The 19,390-nt window shown below is 43.6% G+C and overlaps 1 protein-coding gene across 1 annotated transcript in view; it reads left to right on the top strand.

Annotated features, from left to right (window-relative positions):
- The window catches only part of LOC145397867 (uncharacterized), a 180,643-nt gene that overhangs the window by 46,482 nt on the left and 114,771 nt on the right, over positions 1-19,390 (top strand). The window contains exon 2 of the mRNA XM_080270904.1: positions 13,680-13,861. Within this exon, the coding sequence (XP_080127030.1) occupies positions 13,680-13,861 (182 nt within the window). The remainder of the gene's footprint in view (positions 1-13,679; positions 13,862-19,390) is intronic.

Genomic DNA, 19,390 nt, shown 5'->3' with positions numbered 1-19,390 from the left:
AATATAAAACAATGGATAAATAGCTAAATGGATTACTATAAGACGTGAAGTGAGAGAGAGAGAGAGAGAGAGAGAGAGAGAGAGAGAGAGAGAGAGAGAGAGAGAGAGAGAGAGAGAGAGAGAGAGAGAGTGTGTGTTTCTTAAGTTAGCAAAATTAATATATGGGCTAATTAAAAAAAAGGAATGGTAGTAAAATAAAATAAAAATGAATGAATAACTAAGTGACGAATAAAACACTTAAAAATAACTACAAATAAGAACTAAGTAAATAAATTGATAACTAAACGGCTCTAATAACAATACGAATATATAAAAATGAACACCACTTCTTACCTATATAAATAAATAACTGAATAAATGAATGAATAAATGAACTGTATAGCTGAATGAATAACTGAGGGGCGTGAAAATAGATAACAATAAATGAATGAATAAATGAACTGTATAACTGAATAACTGAGGGGCGTGGGAATAAATAACAATAAATGAATGAATAAATGAACCGTATAACTGAATGAATAACTGAGGGGCGTGACAATACTAGCCACAGGAAGCAGGGTGTATAAATCAATTAATAAATGATAAATGGCCTTTGACCCCCACTTTATTGCCAGAAGTGAGGTCTCATGGTGGGTAATGAGAGGGGGAGGGGAGGGGGAGGGAAAGTGGAGAGGGGGAAGGGAAAGTGGAGAGGGGACAGGGGGAAGGGAAAGTGGAGAGGGGACAGGGGGAAGGGGAAAGTGGTACGAGAGAGAGAGGGTGAAGGAAAATTGGAGAGCGAGCTAAGAGGGGGGAAACGGGGGGGAAACAGGGAGAGAAAGGGGGAGAGAATAAGAGAGAGAGAGAGAGAGGGGGGGGAGAAAAAGTGGGGAATGTATAGTGGGGATGGAAAGACAGACATACAAATAGATAGGCACAGACAGACACAGATATAGACAGACAGATAGATAGACAGACACACAGATAGATATAGTCCTTCCCTTAAGTCTATCCATTCCTCCTTCCTTTCTCCCTCCTCCCTTCCATTCCTCCTTTCCCTCCTCCTATCCTACTATCTTAATTCCTTCCCTCCTCACCTTTTTTTCCTCCTCCTTCTCCCTTCCTTCTTTCCCTATTCTTTTTTCTTCCCTCCACCTCCTCTTCTTTCTTTCCCCCTTCCTCTTCTCTCTTCCTTCCTTCTATTTTTCCCCCCTCCTCTTCTCCCTTCCCCTTCCTTTCTTCTTTCCCTTTTCCAATATTCCCTTCCTTCCTTCCTTCTTCCTCTCTTTTCTTCCCATCTAACCTTCTCTCTCCCTCATTCTACCACATCCATCTACGACTCCATCTCTCTTTCCTTCCTACTTTTCTTCTTCCCCATTCCTTTCTTCATCGCCCCTTGTCTTCCTCCTCCACACTACCCCTCATCTCCTCCTCTTCCTTCTCCTTCCTCTTCTATCCTGCTTCTTTTCCTTAATATCCTACTATCTTCTTTACTCCCTTTCTTCCTTCTTACCATTTATCTTCTACCTCGCCTCTCTCTCTCTCTCTCTCTCTCTCTCTCTCTCTTGTACTACTCCCCATCTACCCTTCCTTGTATTCTCTCTATTATTCAAACATGCTTCTCTCTCTCTCTCTCTCTCTCTCTCTCTCACAAAAACCCCAAGCAATTAGGGTAGAGGAACCCGTTGAGTTTGTCCCCCAGGAGTCGAAGGTGATCAATGGTCTCTCTCTCTCTCTCTCTCTCTCTCTCTTACCGTCATTTTTGTCCCTATTTCTCTCTCTTGCAAATGTGTGTGTGTGTGTGTGTGTGTGAGAGAGAGAGAGAGAGAGAGAGAGAGAGAGAGAGAGAGACAGAGAGAGGGGGGGGGGTCGGGAACAATTGTCAACAGGGATAACTTTCCGTTTTAATGAGAGTTAATTATATATACGTGAATGGTTGTGGTAGTTGTGGTAGATGTGGTGGTAGTTGTAGAGGTTTGGTATGGTTGTGATGGTTGTGGTTGCTGTAGTGGTAGTTGTGGTAGTCGCGGTGGTAGGTGTGGTGAATGGTGGTTGTAAAGACTGTCAGGTTGTGGTAGTTGTGGTATATGCGTTTTATGAGACTAGGAAAGTGGTTGTTGTAGTTGTGGTTGGTGTGGAAGTTGTGGTTGGTGTGGTAGCTGTGGTTGGTGTGGTAGCTGTGATTTATATGGTAGTTGTGGTTCGTGTAGTACTTGTGGTTGGTGTGGTAGATGTGGTTCGTGTGGTACTTGTGGTTGGTGTGGTAGTTGCGGTTGATGTGGTAGTTGCGGTTGGTGTGGTAGGTGTGGCTGGTATGGCAGTTGTGGTTTGTGTGGTAGCTGTAGATGATGTGGTAGTGGTGGTAGTAGTGACTGGTGTGGTAGGTTTGTTAGGACCATAGTGAACTGTAGTTGTGGTAGCTATGGTAGGTCTAGTAGTTCTGGTAAATACTGTATACTGTACTTGCTCTGGTTGTGGTTGTGGTTGTGGTAGTTGTGGATCGTGTGGTAGTTGTGGTGGTTGCAGCAGGTTCAACTGTGGTAAGGATCCTAACTTTACTGGGCTGGTAGTTGTGGTTGTGGTGATCCTGGTAAACACAGCTGTGGTAGTTGAGTGGTAGTTGGTAGTGTGGTTACGGAAAAAACAACCAACATCCCAACTACCACAACCTAAACTACTACTTATAATTCCCTAAAAAATAACTAACTACCAACATTTCCCAAACAACCACAACTACCAACATTCCCCCAAACAACCACAACTACCAACACCGCCCCAAACAACCGCAACTACCAACATTAACCCGAACAACCACAACTACCAACATTTCCCCCAAACAACTACCAACATTTTCCCCAAACAACCACAACTACCAACATTTCCCACAAACAACCACAACTACCAACATTTCCCCCAAACAACCACAACCACCAACATTTCCCCCAAACTACCACAACTACCAACATTTCCCCCAAACTACCACAACTACAAACATTTTCCCCAAACAACCACAACCACCAACATTTCCCCCAAACTAGCACAACTACCAACATTTCCCACAAACTACCACAACTACCAACATTTCCCACAAACTACCACAACTACCAACATTTCCCCCAAACAACCACAACTACCAACATTTCCCCGAGTTCGCGACATTTTAACCCCTCTCGCGAAAACCACATAATTAGTTTTCTCAATACTGAATGTGAGAGAGAGAGAGAGAGAGAGAGAGAGAGAGAGAGAGAGAGAGAGAGAGAGAGAGAAGTACGGACGAATACATATACATACATACATATAAATAAATAGATAAACTGATAGGTGGATAGATACATATCGTACACAGATAGGCAGAGAAACTGTGTGTGTGTGTGTGTGTGTGTGTGTGTGTCACTGCTTTGATTTATTATTCATCTTTATGTGCGTATGTGACCGTGTAAGAGCTTTTTATGCCCAAGGGTGGATTAGGCATGTGTGTGTGTACATGTGGATGTATATGTGTACGTATATGTACAATATAAACATGTAAGTACGTCCATGTATGTACGTATGAATAATGCAAGGAACATAGCCTACGTAGGAAAGAATAAACCCGTGTGTGTGTGTGTGTGTGTGTGTGTGTGTGTGTGTGTGTGTGTGTGTGTGTGTGTGTGTGTGTGTGTGTGTGTGTGTGTGTGTGTGTGTGTGCCATAATTCACAACTCCCATCCAATACTCTGTCGCCACGAGAGAGAGAGAGAGAGAGAGAGAGAGAGAGAGAGAGAGGGGCAAGAAGGAAAACAAATTAGCTTTAACTCGAGGACTGACCACACACACACACACACACACACACACACACACATTTTCTATCATCTACCCATCAATGTATTTAACGTCTTCCCTACCTACCAACATATCTACCAGTCTATCTACTCCACTCTCTCTCTCTCTCTCTCTTTCTCTCACTCTCAACATGCTTTGTTTCTCAATAAAAAAAAAAACACAAACAGCCAATGTCTTTCTTGGGATCAGTCTCTCTCTCTCTCTCTCTCTTCCTTCCATCACTTCAGTTCCCACAATCTTTTTCTTTTTCATTTTTGTTTTGTTATTTCTTTATCACTGCTCTCCAGCCACCTCCTCTGCCTCCATCTCCCTCATTTTTTTTTAATTCTTTCCATCCCATGAATTTTCCTTTTTTCTTTTTACTTTATAACAAACGTTCAGCATTTTGTTCAGCTCAGGGGACGGTCTCGTACAGATGGGGTTCCTCTGTGTGTGTGTGTGTGTGTGTGTGTGTGTGTGTGTGTGTGTGTGTGTGTGTGTGTGTGTGTGTGTGTGTGTGTGTGTGTGTGTGTGTGTGTGTGTGTGTGTGTGTGTGTGTGTGTGTGTGTGTGTGTTTGCGTGTAATCCCCATCCCATCCACATCATCCACTCTGCCTTCCACTTCAATCCACCTCATATCTTCCACTCTGCCTTCCATTTCAATCCACCCCAATCCCCTCCATCCACCTCATATTTTCCACCCAACCTACCATTTCAATCTATCCCAACCCCTTTCACCCTATCCACATCTTCCACTCTGTCATCCACCAATCCTTTACTCCACTGATCCACCACCCGATGTGACGCTATATCAAGGTTGCATTACAGGAAGGTCGCAATAAATCAAGGTTGCATAAACGAGAACGTGACGGGGTAGGTGAGTCAGAGTGGCGTGTGGGGGCAAGAGGGTCGTCACTGAGTAGGGAGGAAATTTTTGGTTATTTTTGTAGGCCACCCCTCACAAGATGCAGCGTCAACCCACGATTTAAATTTCATAAGTAAATAAAGACTGACAAATAAAAGATAAGGGGTTCGATTTCTCGTTGGTTAAGGAAGCTCCCTAACACCACTTCCCAAGCGATTTATTTTAGGATATGGGTGGTTAATATCGTTTTGTACGTTATTTATGCAGGGTATGGCGATATTTTAAGGATTTATGTAACACAGTAGAGGACAGTAAAGTGTAATAAAGAAAATAAGTCGCTTTGGAAAGGGTGTCAAGGAGCTTCATCATCTTAAGAGAATACAGGCCAAGGTAAGCAAAGGACTGATAGATAAAAAATAGATAAAGTACTGATAGATACACCTACGTAATGATTTTTTGTACAATATATCAGTTTCACGTTATATAAAGCATACTTCCGTTTACTATTTAACATATTAGAGTTGTCATCCAGTATACAGAATATATCCAAGTAAATCGGGCCTCACCATCGCCGTATATCATGTGTATGCTCAGGATATATCCGTGTTTTATTATACACAGCATATCAGATTAACGTTGCGTGTTCCTCAGTATGTCAGAGTTTACAGAGAAGCATTACGTTAAACCTACTTCACTACAACTATATCAAGAGTATATCTGCTGTATTATATGATGGTTATACTACATTTTACACATCACTACAGCAAACAAAACAATATACTAAGGTTATATCCCCACTTTATATTAGTCGCAAAAAGCCCCGTATGGGAGGGTTATATAAGAAACAATACACCGAGGATATACTTTACAAAATATATCAAAATTACAGCATATGCGGATTTGCATTTTGATACGAATCCGCTAAAAATGTCTGGAGTCAATGTTCGCTATACCGGGGTCATATAAAAGGGGTTGTTACAGCGGGGTCTGTCCAATTCGTAGGTCACGCTATAACGAGTTTGCGTGCAGCGGGGAGGTCTGCCTTGCACGCACACGCAGCCTTGAGTGTGTGTGTGTGTGTGTGTGTGTGTGTGTGTGTGTGTGTGTGTGTGTGTGTGTGTGTGTGTAAATGTTAACGTGGATGTATGAATGTGCGTTTAATCGAATGTGTATACCAAAATGTGTACACACGTGTACGCCTGCTTTTGTGTAAATGCGTTGGAATGATCGAAACTGTGCAAGAAATGTTTTAAGGTCATAATGTACAGTATACGGTATATATATATATATATATATATATATATATATATATATATATATATATATATATATATATATATATATATATATATATATATATATATATATATATATATATATATATATTCTTGTTCTGGCTTACATCGATTCAAAACATGTATTGCAGAGGTGCGTGCGCGCTTGTGTATGTGTGTGGGAGATGAGGGTGTGTGCGTACGTGCATGAATGTGTGAATTAATGTGATCTATGTGGGTGAGCATGAGCGCGTCTGTATGTGTGCGTATACCTGCGTGTGCGCATGATTGCATGACGAGAATGCTAAGTATGGCTCCGTTTGTGGCCATGTACAGTACGTGAAGTTGCGTACGCGCTCGTATGCCTATGTGCACATGTGTCCGTCGATGTGACAATGTGTGTGCGTATAAATGTATGTGTACTTGAGAGCAGATACTGTACCTCCATAAGCGCCTCTGTACAAGTGCCTCTGCTACTGTGCGTACAGTTCTGTGCGTGTGTGCACAAATTAATGTTTCTTTGTGTAGGCAGCTGTTTCGAATAAGTGTACATTGTGTGTGTGTGTGTGTGTGTGTGTGTGTGTGTGTGTGTGTGTGTGTGTGTTCACTTCCTCTCGCCTTGAAGCTCCATCATGATACATTTTTTAGGGGGGGAGGAGGGGGAGGGAGGAGGAGGATGATAGAGGGGAGGGAAGGAGTGAGTGACGGGTGGAAGGGGAGGGGAGAGGAGGGGAGGGGTGACCGGTGGAAGTGGAGGAGGGGAGATGGGTGGAAGATTAGGGGAGGGGAGGGGGAGGAAGAGGATGGACGAGAGGGGAGGAGACGAGGAGGAGTGAAGATAAGGAAAGGGTGGAGGAAGGAGGGAGGAGGAAGAGGGAAAAGAGGGAAGGGGAAGGGAGGAGGGGGGGGGATCGGGACAGGGGTAGGGTAGGGGGAGGGAGGGAAGAGGATGGGGATGGGTTGGGGAGAATGACGTGAAGGAGGGAGACAAGGGAGTTAAGAGGTGAAGGAGAGAGACTGGAATGAATGCTGTGTGGAAAGGGTGAGAAGGAAGGGGAAGGACATGGAGAAGAGGAAGGAGGGAGAGGGAATGGGAGACAAAACACAGAAGCAAGGAGGATGGATGGAGGAAGAAGGAAGGTACGGAAAAGAAAGAGAAATGGAAAGTAAGAAGGAAGGAGGGAGGGACTTGGAAGATGGAAGGGAAAAGGAAGAGAAGAAGCAACAGTGGACAAGGGAAAAGGAATTGAGAGAGAGAGAGAGAGAGAGAGAGAGAGAGAGAGAGAGAGAGAGAGAGAGAGAGAGAGAACTGAAATAGTGTGGAATAAAGAGGGAAGGAAGAAACGAAGGGAGGGAGGGAGGGAGGGGGGGAAGAGAGGAGAGGGAGGATGAAAAAACTGGGAGGTGGAAGAGGAGGAGAATGAAGGGAGCAGAATGATACTGACGAACATTCAGACACGCATTCATAATATCGAAAGTATTATTATTATTATTATTATTATTATTATTATTATTATTATCCATACTCGCTTAAAGGCCGCTTTTGGCGGCCTCCGCTTGATGTCAAGTCACTTCCTATCTTCAGTCAGAGATGAGTCATAACTCGGGAACCGGTGACCCGATTGGACTGGAAATTGTTTTATTCTTCAAGTTCGACCATTTTAACGGTACCTTGCTCCAACAAACATTGCACTACATGCGCCGGTTTTTTATGTGGTACGGTTGCAAAAAAAACAAACATTACAGAAACCGGATCATTATAATATAGATTGCCATTACTACTACTACTACTACTGCTACTACTATTACTACTACTAGCAAACCGGTAGGAGGTAAGAAATCGAGAAAGAAGAACAGCAAACGTGAGGGGAACGCTAAAATGAAAGACAGGAATGAGAATTACCTGACGAAGGAAAACACGAAATGAAAAGAAAAAGCATACAGTATAACATCGATAAAGGTGTACTAGGGAGGAGGAGAAACGGAAGGAAATGGAGAGATAAGACAAGAACACTATGAGGAGGAGGAGGAGGAAGAGGAGGAGGAGGAATGTGAGAGGAGAGTGATGGAGGTCGTGACGGCGGCTTTGTAAACGCCGAGTGGTGGTGAGATGGTGGTGATAGTGGCAGTGGTGGTTGTTGTGGTAGGTGCTAAAACTAGGGGTGGCAGTGGTGGTAATTGTGGTAGCAGAGTGGTATAAGTGGTAGTTGTGGTGGTGTTGGTAGTTATGGTTGGTGCTATATCTAGGAGTGGTATTTGTGGTAATTGTGGTGAGTGGTGACTTAGTGTTGGTGGTGATAGTGGTAGTAGTGGTGGTGGGTGTGGTAGGGGTTAAAACTAGAGGTGGTAGTTGTGGTGACTGGTAGGTGGTATGAGGTGGTGGTAGATGTGGTGGATGGTGGTGGATGTGGTAGGTACGTTAGGTCCAGTGTTGGTTGTAGAAATGGTAGCTACTGTGGTATGTGGTAGTAGTTGTGGTGATAGATGACTGGTAGTGCTTGTAGTGGTGGTAGCTGTGATAGGTGGCAATACTCATGCTGGCAGTAGCAGTGGTAGTAGTTGTGGTAATTGCTGTGGTAGGCGTTGTGGTAGTTGTGGTGGTAGCCTGGGTGAACTCATGTAGGTGGTGTGGCAATGACAGTAATAATTGTGGTAGGTGGTGAGAGAGAGAGAGAGAGAGAGAGAGAGAGAGAGAGAGAGAGAGAGAGAGAGAGAGTCCCTTGATCGTGAAGGAGCCAAACTAATTAGACAGACTGATAGATAGACAGATAGATACATAGATAGACAAATAAATCCCCTATAACCCTTTCAATACGATAACTCATATTCTTCCTGCCTCCAGACGATTTTACTCAGCAATTTTTTGTCTATTTTCAATTTTTTTTTAGGTTCGCGTCAGACGATTTTATTCAGCTTAGAGGGAAAAAAGTCCTAGGGCTGAGCGGACACACACACACACACACACACACACACTTCAGATCGAGGACATCTTTTTATTTTTCTAGGCTTCCTATGGAGGGAATAACCACCGATTCTCTCTCTCTCTCTCTCTCTCTCTCTCTCTCTCTCCAAGGTGAGAGTTACCGACTACGCCACCAAGAATTAGGGATGAGGGGAAGAAGAGGATGCAGTGATGAGTGACAGAGAGACTTGTAGTAGTAGTAGTAGTAGCAGTTGTAGTAGTACTTGTGATCGTATTATCATTATTATTATTATTATTACTATTATTATTTTAGTAGCAGTAGTAGTAGCAGTAGTAGTAGTAGTAGTAGTAATGGCTGTTGCATTTGTAGCTATGCTGTAACTTTTACAGTTGTAGATACACTAGAAGTAATATCTATCTATTGCCAGACGGCATAATCCCGTAAGGGGTGGCCAGTTGACTATGAGTTAGTTGTTTTACGGGAGGGGCACTAACCCTCCACCAACCCACTTGTTGACACGTAGGGAGCACGTATGATTTGGTTATATGGTTACCACCCAGCGTTGTAAATGGTTTCTTGGCTTACAGGAAACCATTTGGCTTGTCACTCAATGGAAAGCCACCTGTAAAGGAAAGAAAAGCAATAAGAAGTGGCAGGAAAGATGGGAGAAATAGGAAGAGGGGAGGGGCAGGCACAGAAAAAGAATGACAAAGGCTAAGGAAGAAGTAGGCAGCACTACATCAAGTGAGTGGATGATGGTCGCCACCACCTACCGAAGTACCGGTAATAGCTAGTAGTAATATTATATCAATGTTGTTGTACAGCACTGATAACTGTGACTGGTTCTGTGGTAGTTGTGGTAGTAGGATATGTATCAGTGGTAGCAGGAGAAGCAGTGATAGTCCTGGTAGTTGTGGTAGTAGTATGTGTCAGTTGTGGTACCGTAGTAGTTGTGGTAGTATGTGATAGTGATGGTAGCTGTGGTAATATGTGATAGTGGTGTAGCTGTGGTAGTATGTGATAGTGGTGGTAGTTGTGGTAGAAGTAACAGTGGCAGTTGTAGTACCGTAATGACTGTGGTAGTATGTGGTAGTTGTGGTTGTATATGATAGTCCTGGCAGTTGTGGTAGTAGTAATAGTGGTAGTTGTGGTACCGTTGTGGTAGAAAATGGTACAATCGCAGGTGATGGAGGCAACGCAGGTGGTGGCGGAGGGGAGGGGAGGGGAGGGGAGGGGAGGGGAGGGGAGGGGAGGGGACGGGAGGGGACGGGAGAGAAGGGGAGGAAAGGAAAAGGGGCTGATAAAAGAGAGGGAGAAGCGAAGACGGGAGAAATTGAGAGAGAGAGAGAGAGAGAGAGAGAGAGGAAAGACAGAGAAGGGAGGGGGAAGAAAGAGGGAAGGCAAGAGTGACGGGGAAAGAAAGGCGTGGGGATGGGACAGAGGGGGAGGGAGGGAGAGCATGGAGAGAAGCAGGAGGGAAGTGGGAGGGAAGGAAGGAAGGAAGGAGGGAGAGAGGGAGAGAGAGAGAAGAGGGAGGAAACATTAATTTTTTGACGGACAGTGAGCACAGGGGAATATGGAGGGAGGGAGGGAGGGAAGGAGGGGGAGGGAGAGAGGGAGAAGAAAGAAAGAGGAAGAGGAGGAGGGAGGGAGGGGGAGAAAGAAAAGAGGTAAGGGGGAGGTTAGACGAAAAGACAGGAGATGAAGGGAGAACTGGAGTGGAAAAGGTTGAGAGGGAGAGAGAGAGAGAGAGAGAGAGAGAGAGAGAGAGAGAGAAAGAAAGAAAGAAAGAAAGAAAGAGAGAGAGAGAGAGAGAATGAAAAACTGTAAACATGAGACGTAACAGAAGAAACATTGAGGTAGAGGAATGTTAGAGAGAGTGGAGAAGATAGAGGTAGGCAAGAGGTCGACAGAGGTAGACAGGAGGTATAGAGGTAGACAGAGATAAAGAGGACGTAGGGGAGTTAGAAATAGGTAGATAAGGAAGAGGAGAGGCACGAAGGTAGAGATATACAGGAGGAAGAGAGACAGCAGAGGAAGACAAGAGGTAGTACGGGTAGACAAGTAAAAAGAAAAGAGGTAGGCAGAGGAGGTACAGAAGCAGGTAGACAGAGGTAGAGAAGCAGGTAGATAGAGGTAGAAGAGGTAGTGAGGTGGGGGGGGGCTATATCCGGTGCGCGAGTGAGTGAGGGAGCTAGGAGACATGATGTATGGCTCTGACCACGCCCCTCTTTCCCTCTCCTCTCCCCTTCTCCCTCTCTCCCCATCTCTCTCTCTCTCTCTCTCTCTCTCTCTCAATTCGGTTATCGATCCGCCCTGACCTAATAAAGCAGTGTGTACGATTAAGCCAGACACTCTCCAAAATAAATGACCCCCCAACCGCACACTGCTTCGTATCTCGCGGTGATTCGGATATACGGGATTCGAAAATACGAGCATGCCAGGCGGCTTGTTATTACGGGGGCCAGACCGACACTACGTATAGTCAAGAGAAATTACTATCCTCCCGGTGCCGTCCGATCAAAACTTACGTCAGGTGAAATATAATGAAGAACACCTATGGCTACTACGGTGTGTTTCAAATGGTTCGACTTTTCCGCTTTGTATTCGTTTAAACTCTGGGAAGGTAATACATTCTCTCTCTCTCTCTCTCTCTCTCTCTCTCTCTCTAAATTAAAGTAGCCCAGATTTTCGCCCTTATGTTTATTTCACATATGGCACAAAAAGACAGTGCTACACCTCTGAAATTACTGTCCGTAGCACTTCTTCGTGACTGGCATCATTTTCCATTGCTTGTCTATTACACCGCGGCAATTAATATATAGGGATGGTAATTTTAGGCCGAGTCGTGGTTAGAAAATTTACAGTACTACGGTTGTCCAATCATTTTCCACTGCACTTCTTCGTGACTAGCACCACACAAGTATTGTAGCGTTATTCTACTGTTACAACCCAGCATTTCAGATACAGACATGGTAATTTTGGGACAGGGTAAACACACAAAAACAACTTATACAGGTAGTTATAAAAGTAAAAACGCATCAATAAGGACTACAACCATGGTCAATAATTCGTTTACACCGTCAGGAAGTAGTGTGGGAACCTAAATAAAATGTTACTAATCACCAGCAATTATGAAACGGCTGTATTTTCCCTTCATTATACTTTTTTTCATTTCTAACTTCACCTTAAATTGCCATCTCTCCTTCTTGAGGGCTGAGTTGTAACAAGAGCTTAGCACAACAATAAGGCTAGTCACGAAGAAGTGCTATGAAAGGTGTATACAGCCGGTGCACCACTGAGGCTAGTCACGAAGAAGTGCTATGGAAAGGGTACAGAGACAGGGCACTATAATTTTCTACCACTAAGTCAAAAAAATAAATAGCAAGAGAACGAAAATTGAGGACAAAGGTGAAAGAAATATAGTTAGAAGCAAAAATGTGAAAAAGGAATTACAGACAGGGATTACAGCAGCTGTCAAAAGTTCATTTACACCTCCTGAAGTAGGTCAGAAAGTTAATGGAATCTTGCTAATGAATGGTAATTATTAAATGCATTCTCGTTTTATGGCTTCGTTCACCTTTACCTGTGTGTGTGTGTGTGTGTGTGTGTGTGTATGTATGTATTTAAAATTGTGTGTGCATCGCTTAAAGGTACACACACAATCCCAGCCTCATTCTTCCCCTTCTTCTTATCACTCAATTTCTTGGGATGTTATTACAGAGGCTATTATTATTAGTCATTTCCCCCCCTACGGCCATTTATTCTCCCCTTCTTATCACCTCCCCTCATTATCACCCTCCCTCTCTCCCCTCACCACCCTTCTCTCTCTCTCTCTTCCCTTCTATATTCTCCTCTCCTCAGCATCTCTTTTCATCACCTTTCATTTCCTCTCATCACCTCTCCCTTTATAAGCCATTCTCCCATCACTATCTCCTCATTTTCTTTCCTTCTTCATTACCACTCCTCACCTCTCTCTCCTCTCCTCGTCTCTTATGAAACTCTCTTCTCTTAGTATCTCCTCCTCCTCTACTCTCCCTCCTTTCTTCCCTCCTCCTCCTCCGCCTCTACTCTCCCTCCTTTCTTCCCTCCCCTTTTCTCTCCTCCTCCCTCCCTACAAACCTTTTCGTCTTACCTTAGCCTCTTTTCTTCCCTCAATATTTCCACTCCTCATCACCTCTCACCTCCCCTCTCATTATCACATCTCCTCCCTCATTACCTCCCCCCCCTCTCTCTCTCTCTCTCTCTCTCTCTCTCTCTCTCTCTCACACACACACACATACACACACACTCCCATTTACAGAGAAACCCATTTTTCTTCCCATCAAGCGCATTCCTTTACAATGATACAAAGAGGACGTTACATCAGTGAAAGTAGCAAAGACGACCAGGAATATACAGAACCAATTTTGTATTCGTGTGGTTATCTTTGCTTTACTTCTATGCCCCGTCTTTGTTATTATTTTTCTCTGTCCCTAACTTACTTCTCTCGTCCTTTACACAGAAACAAGGGGAACGAGGAATCAGTGGGAGAAGCACAGGAGGGCAAGGGGATACAGAACCGGATTGTGCATTTCTGTGTCCCCTTCCTTGTATATGCTTCACCTCTATCTCAAATCTATTTCTGTATCCATAACCATCTCTCTCTACCCCATTACAGAGAAACCAGGGGACGAGGGATCAGCAAGGGGGCGGGGAGGGGGGCCAGAGAAGAGAAAGATGACATAAAAAAAAATGGTAGAGTATGTGAGCCATCTTTCTCTCTTCCTTTTTTTCTTTTTTTTTTTTTTCGTTTTTTTTTTTACTGTGTTTAATTTACTTCTCTGTCCCTTTACAGAGAAGCCAGAGGACGAGGGATCAGTGAGGGTGGCCGGGAAGGGAAAGAAGATGCGTAAACCCCGCACCATCTACTCCTCCTTGCAACTCCAGCAGCTCAACAAGATATTCCAACGCACACAGTACCTCTCCCTACCTGAGCGTGCTGAGCTGGCCGCCAAGCTGGGTCTCACACAAACACAGGTAAGGTGTGTGTGTGTGTGTGTGTGTGTGTGTGTGTGTGTGTGTGTGTGTGTGTGTGTGTGTGTGTGTGTGTGTGTGTGTGTGTGTGTGTGTGTGTGTGTGTGTGTGTGTGTGTGTGTGTGTGTGTGTGTGTGTGTGTGTGTGGAATATGATTAAAATTACAAAATGACAGGCGTGGGGATGACGGACGTGCGTACCTATTCGATGATGCTACCTGGTCGATTCTAACCTCATTAATAATAATAGTAGTAGTAGCAGTAGTAGTAGTAGTAGTAGTAATAATAATAATAATAATAATAATGAAAACACACAAAAAAGATTAATTTTAACTTTTCTTCTTTCATCTGCTTTGGAAAATCATTTCAACGTAAAGAAGCACATTACATATCCTTCCGAAATAGCAACTGTTCCACGTAAGTCAAAGTCAGACTCAAAAACACGCCCCCCCCCAAAAAAAAAAAAAAAAAAAATAATAATAATAATAATAAAATGGTCTTCGAGTCAAAATCCTAACCTAACCTACCTAATCCAAACTCATCTCCCCAACCTCAACCCACCACCCAAAGTTGCATTAAATTTTACCTTCCAAGACCAATTAGTTTACGGTATGCAGGTGAGGATTCTCTCTCTCTCTCTCTCTCTCTCTCTCTCTCTCTCTCTCTCTCTCTCTCTCTATTTTCATTTCCTCTTTAACGACTACATGCCACACACCCTGAAGGAAAGCTTACATCTCATCACAAATGCGAACAGAAGAAAAAGCTTATTACATCTAAAATGATCAAGCAGAGACAAACATTAATATTCTAAGGAGTAACACTTCAGGTATGTACATGTGTGCTACATTTAAGTACATAATTACACCTCAAGAATTAACAGTGTTCAGAGGGAGCAAAAAGATATCAGTATATATATATATATATTTTTTTATTTACCTCCTTTCCCTCTTGCTGCTGGTTGGAGTACTGAGAGAGAGAGAGAGAGAGAGAGAGAGAGAGAGAGAGAGAGAGAGAGAGAGAGAGAGAGAGAGAGAAATTAAGCCCGAATAAATCACACCCAACCCTTCCTATTAGAACCACTTCCTCACACCACCTAACAGCCCAAAACCTAACCCAACCAGACAATTCCTCACTAATTACCCCCCGATAAGACTCATTAAGCCTCTAATGACCCCGTCCGGCTAACAGGGGAACTAGGCAGGGACCAGTAGACAGGCGATTAACTACTGATTACGACTTGATTGGTCATTACAGCCACACTAATTGCTTATCATTGAGTTGGATGTGATGGTAATATGAGATACTTGATTTTTTGGGGAGGTCTCTCTCTCTCTCTCTCTCTCTCTCTCTCTCTCTCTCTCTCACACACACACACACACACACACACACACACACACTCCACCTACTCTGATTGGACATTAATCTTTCCCACAGCCTACTATAACTTCTCTCTCTCTCTCTCTCTCTCTCTCTCTCTCTCTCTAAAGACCTTACCAGACATCGATCTCTCCCACATTTACCTTACAATCACATAAAAAAAAAAAAAAAATTTTCTCTCTCTCTCTCTCTCTCTCTCTCTCTCTCTCTCTCTCTCTCGTAAAAGTTTATCTAGCCACCCCATCTGTCCATCTCACGTGCTATGAATAACAACAACGGCTTGGGTGAATGAGGCGTGTAGTAGTGATACCTGAATGAGAGAGAGAGAGAGAGAGAGAGAGAGCATAGTGAAGAGGCGAGTGAATGAAAGCGAGGATAGGTGAATAATTGAAACGGGGAGTGAATGACCTTACACACACACACACACACACACACACACACACACACACACACCACACACACACACAAAATCCCAATATTTTCGTGTTTATAATAGTCTGACGTTTGGCAGTATAAATCCCTAAAAAAATAAATAAATAAATATGAATAAAAGCGGCTATTGACCCACGGAAGAATTGTGATAGGTGTGACGCGAACTGGTGAAGAAAATAAACTATCTATCTACTGCCAGACGCCTTAATCCCGTAAGGGGTGGCCACAAACAAATCTCCACCACATCGCTCTGTCCCCCGCCAATGCTAAGATAAAAAATAAACGGTAAGAAAAAAACAGAAAAACAGCAGGAAATACAGCTCTCCAATAAAACAAACTCTTTATAAGGAAATACAGCAGAAAATACATTATCTCCCCAATAAAGAAAATCAACCTTGGAAGAAAGACAGGAGAAAACGGAGGAAAATACAGTAATAAACAGAAGGAAGAAATATTAACAAACACAGTACCGTAATCTTACCTCTTGAGGGGCCCGGACGAAGCTGGAGGTGGAATCGTTGCTACAAGCCTGGAAAACGGAGAATAAATACCCACATAATCAAAAAGAAATGCGTCTGGAAGAAAGAAAATGAAAGACGATAGATGAAAGATAAGATGAAAGATATAGAGACGAAAAAAAAGAAATACACAAATAATTAAAGAAAAGAGTCTGGAAGAAAAAAAAAAAAAAGAAAGACGAAAGATAAAGACGAAAGACGAAAGCTGAAGATGAAAGATATAATAGCGATAAATAAGGGCGAAAGAAGCTGATGCAATAAAGTAATTCTCGACCCTAGTGTGGAGACCTAGGAAGGCGTGCATGAGGGAGGGAGGCGTGGACTGGGAGGTTATAAGAGAGAGAGAGAGAGAGAGAGAGAGGGGCTAAGGTTGTGATTTCTTATTGTTAGTTATTTTGTACTGTTATTGTTTGTGCTGCTGTTATTGTTCATATAGTGGATGTTATTGTTGGTGATGCTGCTATTATTATTATTATTATTATTATTATTATTATTATTATCATTATTTGATGTTCTTGTTGTTACTATTGTTGCTGGTGGGGGTGGTGGTAGAATGGTGGTGGTGGCAGTCGTGGTGGTGGTGGTAGTCGTGGCGGTGGTGGTGGTAGTAGTAATGGTGTTGTTATAGGTGGTGGTACAGGAGGGGTGGAAAGAGTGCTGTGGTGGTGGTGGTGGTAGAGGAGGGTGCAAATAGTGCTGTGGTGGAGTAGTGACAGAAATGATCGCTAATATGAAAACCAGACGAAGAAATGTGACACTACAGTAATTAGGAGTTACTAATAAGCTCTGTCATTTTAGGGCTATTAGTGAAGGTCTAGCCAACAATACGTTTTCTTCCATATTATTCTTTCTTGGGGGTATACTTGGCTATTTTTAATTTCGAGTTTCTCTTTTAAACCTACATGGGAAGATGGCCAATGATGATGATGATGATGATGATGATGATGATGATGACTGTGACGATGTTGTTGTTGTTGTTGTTGTTCTTGTTGTTGATGATGATGGTGATGATGATGATGATGATGATAATGAACAAGGATGAAGATCAAAAGGAGACGAACGATACATATAAATTTTTAGACGGTAAAAATGGTAGTATTCGACTTTTAAAATGTTAATAATAATCTACTGAGAATTTACAGGCATAATAAACAGTAATTCTGGAACATCTTTTTCTGCTCTTCATAATCCCGACAACTGGAACTGTGCTATGAGGGTACACACACACACACACACACACACGAGAGAGAGAGAGAGAGAGAGAGAGAGAGAGAGAGAGAGAGAGAGAGAGAGAGAGAGAGAGAGAGAAGAAAAGGGGACATGAGGAACAACGGTGGGGTAGAAGGAAAAGAGGGAAAATGAGGAAAGTGGTAAGAAGAACAGAAGGAAGAAGATGGGATGAAGGGAGAAGGAGAATGAAGGAATGGATGAGGAAAGAGACACGAGGTAGGAAAGGGGGGAATGGGATAGGGAAGGAGAGGAATAGGTAAAATGAAAGACCGTGAGGAAGAGAGAAGAAAAAAAGAGACGATGGAAGATTAAGTAGAAGAGACCAAAGGAATGAAGGACGGAAGGAAGGAGAGAAAAGGGCAATAGCAAACAAGGCAATGAATAAAGGAAAGAAGAAAGGAATGAATGAATGAATGAAGGAAGGAAGGAAGGAAGGGAGGGATGGGAGGAAGGAGGGAAGGATGGGAGGAAGGCGGGAAGGATAGGAAGGCGGGAAGGATAGGAAGGAGGGAAGGATAGGAAGGAGGGAAGGATAGGAAGGGGCAGAGAAATAAGAATGGGAGAGGAATGAAGGATGAAGCTAAAGGAAGGAAAGAGAAGGAAGGATTGAAAAGCGGGAAAGAAAGGGAAGAGGAAGAAAAGGAAGGAAGGAAGGAAGAAGGGCGGGAGAGAAGAAATGATGGAACGAGGAAGGGTGAAAAACAGGGAAGGAGAAAAGGAAGGAAGGGAGGGAGGGAACGGGGGAGGACAAGGAAGAGAGGAGAAAGAAGGAGGGAAGGGAGGGAAGGAGGGAGGGAGAGAAGCGTCACCTGGAGGAAACATTTATCTACCTGGACCGGACAGCACCGCCCCAGATGCTTCCCTCCTTCCTTCTCTCCCTCCCTCCTTCAATCCTTCCTTCTCTCCCTCCCTTCTTCAATCCTTCCTTCCCTCCCTCCCTCCTTCACTACTACCTTCTCTCCCTCCCTCCTTCAATCCTTCCTTCTCTCCCTCCCTCCTTCAATCCTTCCTTCTCTCCCTCTCTCCATCACTACTACCTTCTCTCCCTCTCCTTCACTACTTCCTTCTCTCCCTCCCTCTTTCAACCCGTCCTTTAATGCTTCCACCTCTCCCTCCCTCCTCCATTCCTTCCCTGAGTCCTTCATTCACTTCTTCACTCTCCTGCTTCCTTCATTTTATTCGATTCCCTCCTTCACTTCATCAATCCCTCCTTCACGACTTCCTTCTCTCCCTCCCTCCTTCACTGACTCCTTTATTCACTACACTACCTCCATCTTTCCTTCTCTCCCTCCCCTTTTATTCCTTCCTTCCTTCATTTATTCATTCACTTTCTTCCTACCTCATTCCTTTCCCTCCTTCCTCCCTTCTTTCAATCATTCACTAGTTTTTACCTCCCTCTTTCCTCCTTTCCTTCATTCCTTCAGTTTCTCTTTCCTCCTCTACCTCCCTCCTTCATTCCTTTACTTCCTCTTCTCTTTCCTCCTCTACCTCCCTCCTTCATTCCTTCACTTCCTTTTCTTTTCCCTTCTCTACCTCCCTCCTTCATTCCTTCACTTCCTTTTCTTTTCCCTCCTCTACCTCCCTCCTTCATTCCTTCACTTCCTTTTCTCTTTCCTCCTCTACCTCCCTCCTTCATTCCTTTTCTTTTCCCTTCTCTACCTCCCTCCTTCATTCCTTCACTTCCTTTTCTCTTTCCTCGTCAACCTCCCTCCTTCATTCCTTCACTTCCTTTTCTCTTTCCTCCTCTACCTCCCTCCTTCATTCCTTCAATTTTCCTCATTCATTCACTTCCACTTGGCTTCAATCAACCTTTCCTTCACTCCTTCCCTCCTTTGCTGTCACCTTCCTACCCCTTCAATCCGACGACGCATTTTTCAGTTTATTCTTACTCCCTCCAGACGATTTTATTCAGCTGAGGAGAGAGAGAGAGAGAGAGAGAGAGAGAGAGAGAGAGAGAGAATGACCAACCCCGAGTA

Source organism: Coenobita brevimanus, chromosome 5, assembly GCF_032717465.1.
Source record: "Coenobita brevimanus isolate Jiangsu-jjx chromosome 5, ASM3271746v2, whole genome shotgun sequence".
Lineage (NCBI taxonomy): Eukaryota > Metazoa > Arthropoda > Malacostraca > Decapoda > Coenobitidae > Coenobita > Coenobita brevimanus.
Note: the sequence above shows the minus strand (reverse complement) of the source record. Positions and strands in the feature narration are given on the sequence as shown.